The sequence below is a fragment of the Sinocyclocheilus rhinocerous genome, unplaced genomic scaffold (assembly GCF_001515625.1).
Source record: "Sinocyclocheilus rhinocerous isolate Xijiao unplaced genomic scaffold, SAMN03320098_v1.1 scaffold504, whole genome shotgun sequence".
NCBI classification, from domain to species: domain Eukaryota; kingdom Metazoa; phylum Chordata; class Actinopteri; order Cypriniformes; family Cyprinidae; genus Sinocyclocheilus; species Sinocyclocheilus rhinocerous.
The window spans coordinates 2,293,670-2,297,049 of NW_015645076.1; the positions used below are offsets into that span (position 1 = coordinate 2,293,670).

Sequence of the window (3,380 nt, forward strand, 5' to 3'; positions counted from 1 at the left end):
TGCTTTTGGACGGATGCATGCAACACCCACTGAGTGGCATTTAACAGCTTGAAAGATCAAAGACCATTTTTAATATAACTCCGACTGGATTCGTCTGAAAGAAGAAAGTCATATACACCTAGGATGACTTGAGGGTGAGTAATTTATGGGCTAATTTTCATTTTTGGGTGAACTAACCCTTTAAGAGAGACACTTTGTCACCAGGTCATGCAAGAACATGTTTTTAAGGCTAAAGAACACAAAAACATGGAGAGTGCGATCACGGATGCACACAAAAATCTACTACTTGTGGAAACGCTAAAATCTCAACAAACCAGAATTGATGTCTATTTAAATGTAATAAAAATAGAGATGGAAATGTCCTGTAAAGAAAAACTAATTATAGGAGCCTGTTGCCACAGATACAAAAATAACACACTCACACGAGGCGGCAGTACATTAATACTCCATATATACGAGAAAGACCAGTGCATTAGCGCTAGCTGAAATGAGTCGCTACAGGGCCTGCTAATCTAGTGAAGAAGAAATAAGTAATCATGGCCTGGCAGAGTCTGCATCAAATAATTAAAGTCATAAATTAAATCCACACTTCTACACTCTCTGACCTTCTCCCAGGCTCTCAACAAAGCTTTAACACGGTCACTCTCCATCAACCCCAAAACAGCTATTGTATTAATGATTTCCCCATTAAAACGCTCAATAGAGCAGCAACTTCCAGCTTTAATAAAGCACGACTGCAAAGGGACTCTAGTCTTTGCTGAGCAGAGATCCTAAAATGCAAATCCAATTTATTGAGAAAGACTTAAACAGCATCTATGTGTTGCCACACTGATAATGAATGACATCAAAAAGGCAGAAAGCAGATTTAATGCACTGCTATTGTAATGGTAAAAAGCTGCTTGCACGGGATCCTGTAATAAAAGCCTTTTATAAGACAAAATAACAGGGTAACAAAGAGACCCTGACTTTGCTAATGTTACTTTTTCTGAAATGTAGTCCATTAAGAAATCACTGCGTTTATTGAATTTGTCAAATTAACATAAGAAAATATGAGAAATCCTCTAAAAAAATAAAACATTGTAATTTACTTACTGTTGAATCACTGATAAAATTAAATGTACTTAATTTTAACCTAGTAAACTAGTATTCCATTCTTTGTGTTTGTTTTTGTGCTTATTTTTTAAAGTTTTATCTGCAGTTATATTAGTACCTTTATTTGACAGCTCCTCCTGCCATTAAAGCAATAGTTCACCCAAAAATGAAAATGAGGGCACGGAGGATCCACTGGTGAGCAAGATTCTCCAAATCTGTTCTGATGAAGAAGCAAACTCTTCTAAATCTTGGATGGCCTGAGTGCGCGTAATTTTAGCAAATTTTCATTTTGTGGTGAACTTGGAATTGCCACCTGGTAATTGCAAGTTAAATGACAGTCAAGGTGTCCACAGATAGGCGGTAGTTGAGGCGCATCAGGTGAGATACCATATAAGAGTGAGCGCAGCCACTATGCCGTTGAGTATAGCCATACTGTAGCCCATGTGGAAAGAATGTCCGGTCATTCTTCTGCAAAACCAAAACACAAACATCCAAATGACATTAGTCCACAGCGTGACTATAACACAAATCATAATTTGATTATATCGTAAGTTGATTATTGTCCTTGATATTTTTTGTTTGTTTGTTTACTGAATGTGTTCCTGAATTACATCAGAAAATCAAGAGTCTAAACATTCAATTTCACAATGGCCTGCTTAGCAGCCTGAAAAACAAAACGGTTCTAAAAATTCAACAAGTTATAATGGGATGGAACCATTCTAGTACTAAAGCAGTCACTGCAAATTTACAGCTTTAGGGAACTTTTTGATCCTTTAAGGCAGGAATACAGTGGACGTTTAAAATCTGAACATATTTTTAAAAACTGGGCATCATACACCTGCTGACTTTGTAAATGGTTACAGAGAACATCATTCACTAAACGACTGAAAATCACACACAAGTCATTCTGAACACAACAAACTCAGGCAAAACATGCACCTTGTTGCTAAAGGTAGTATTTATGAAAACAGTAGGTGTTCTAATTGTCTTAAAATATCAAACATGTCTGATATCCTTTGGCTGGATCATTCATAGTCTGAAGGCCGTCATACACCTCACATTTTTTTCTGTGGCAATCTGTCAACTACCAAAACCCTGCAGACTGGCTCTGACATTTGGCAACTAGAGTCGACTCTTCTAGACTGCAAATCTGGGTAAAAGTTGTGCTGTGTTTTGCATTCCAGCCTTTTGTTCAGACCTGTTACCGAGGTCTGGACTCCTAACAAATCTTCAATATAATTAACGAAGCAGCTTACGCTGAGATTAATCTTATTTACACTGTGTCTGTGCCTCATTGATCATAATGGTAGTGTTAATGGTTTGTAGTGAATCCAACATAATGCTTTTCACTTTGGCTCTAAAGTAATTAATTTAAAAACATCTCTTGAATTCTTGTGCACAACTGGTGTCTGTGAAATATCACAATGCTCAACTGATGCAAAAAGCACAGTGTAAATAGAAACCTCTGATGCCACAGAAGTAGACCTAAATGAGGTACTGTAATCAATACACTTCTGTAGCAGCTATAATAACAATCTAAATTATTTATCCGATTAATTGTAAAGCTACATGATGTACTACCACTCTTTACCACTCAATCTGCCTGTTACTCTCTAGAGGTGTCCGACTCCAATGCAGGAAGTTTAAAAGCACACGGAACAAACAAAACTGAGGACAGTGTATGGAATATGGACAAGTGCATTGATCATATCAGCTGGCCATTACTCTACTCTAGTGAGCGCAGAGGCCCATAAAAATCCCATTATGAGGCATCCAGATGTCCCATGTTAACCACTCCCATTAGTCCTTTTTAATGGTTAATTTGAACATGCTTTTAGAGTAGCAGGTTCAGGAGTGCAGATCTGCACCAATGTGAGAAATTGTTCATTGTTTGTTTGTTCCATTAATTCATACATACAATGACTACAATGAGCAAGTAGAATACACCTCTTCTACAAAAATCATGTTTTTAATTTCAGAATTTCAAATGTCAGCGTGATACAACTGCCCCGAGATCATAATGAAGAAAGTCTGGAAAAGTCTTTATTATTATTACTAAATTTCCTTAATGTTTATTACTATTTTAGAAACTTTCAAATAAGAATAACATTCAAAAATGACCTGCCAGATGAAATTTATGTGGTGTGACCAACAAAGTTATGTGGTGCCACCAACATGCAGAAACACAGAATAATAAAAAGAGGACCTCTGCAAACCCTCTCATGAACGTGTCAAGGCCAATAAGCCTTTTAAAATTTGTATGACAAAGACATCAGGTTGTAAAATGT

General features: G+C 36.8%; 1 protein-coding gene across 1 annotated transcript in view; it reads right to left on the bottom strand.

Moving 5' to 3' along the window:
• Positions 1 to 1,325: 1,325 nt before the first annotated feature.
• LOC107705609 (ADP-ribosylation factor-like protein 6-interacting protein 6) overlaps positions 1,326 to 3,380 on the bottom strand; it is a 12,243-nt gene continuing 10,188 nt past the window's right edge. The window contains exon 4 of the mRNA XM_016508984.1: positions 1,326 to 1,560. Coding sequence (XP_016364470.1) covers positions 1,467 to 1,560 — 94 coding nt within the window. The 3' untranslated portion in view covers positions 1,326 to 1,466. The remainder of the gene's footprint in view (positions 1,561 to 3,380) is intronic.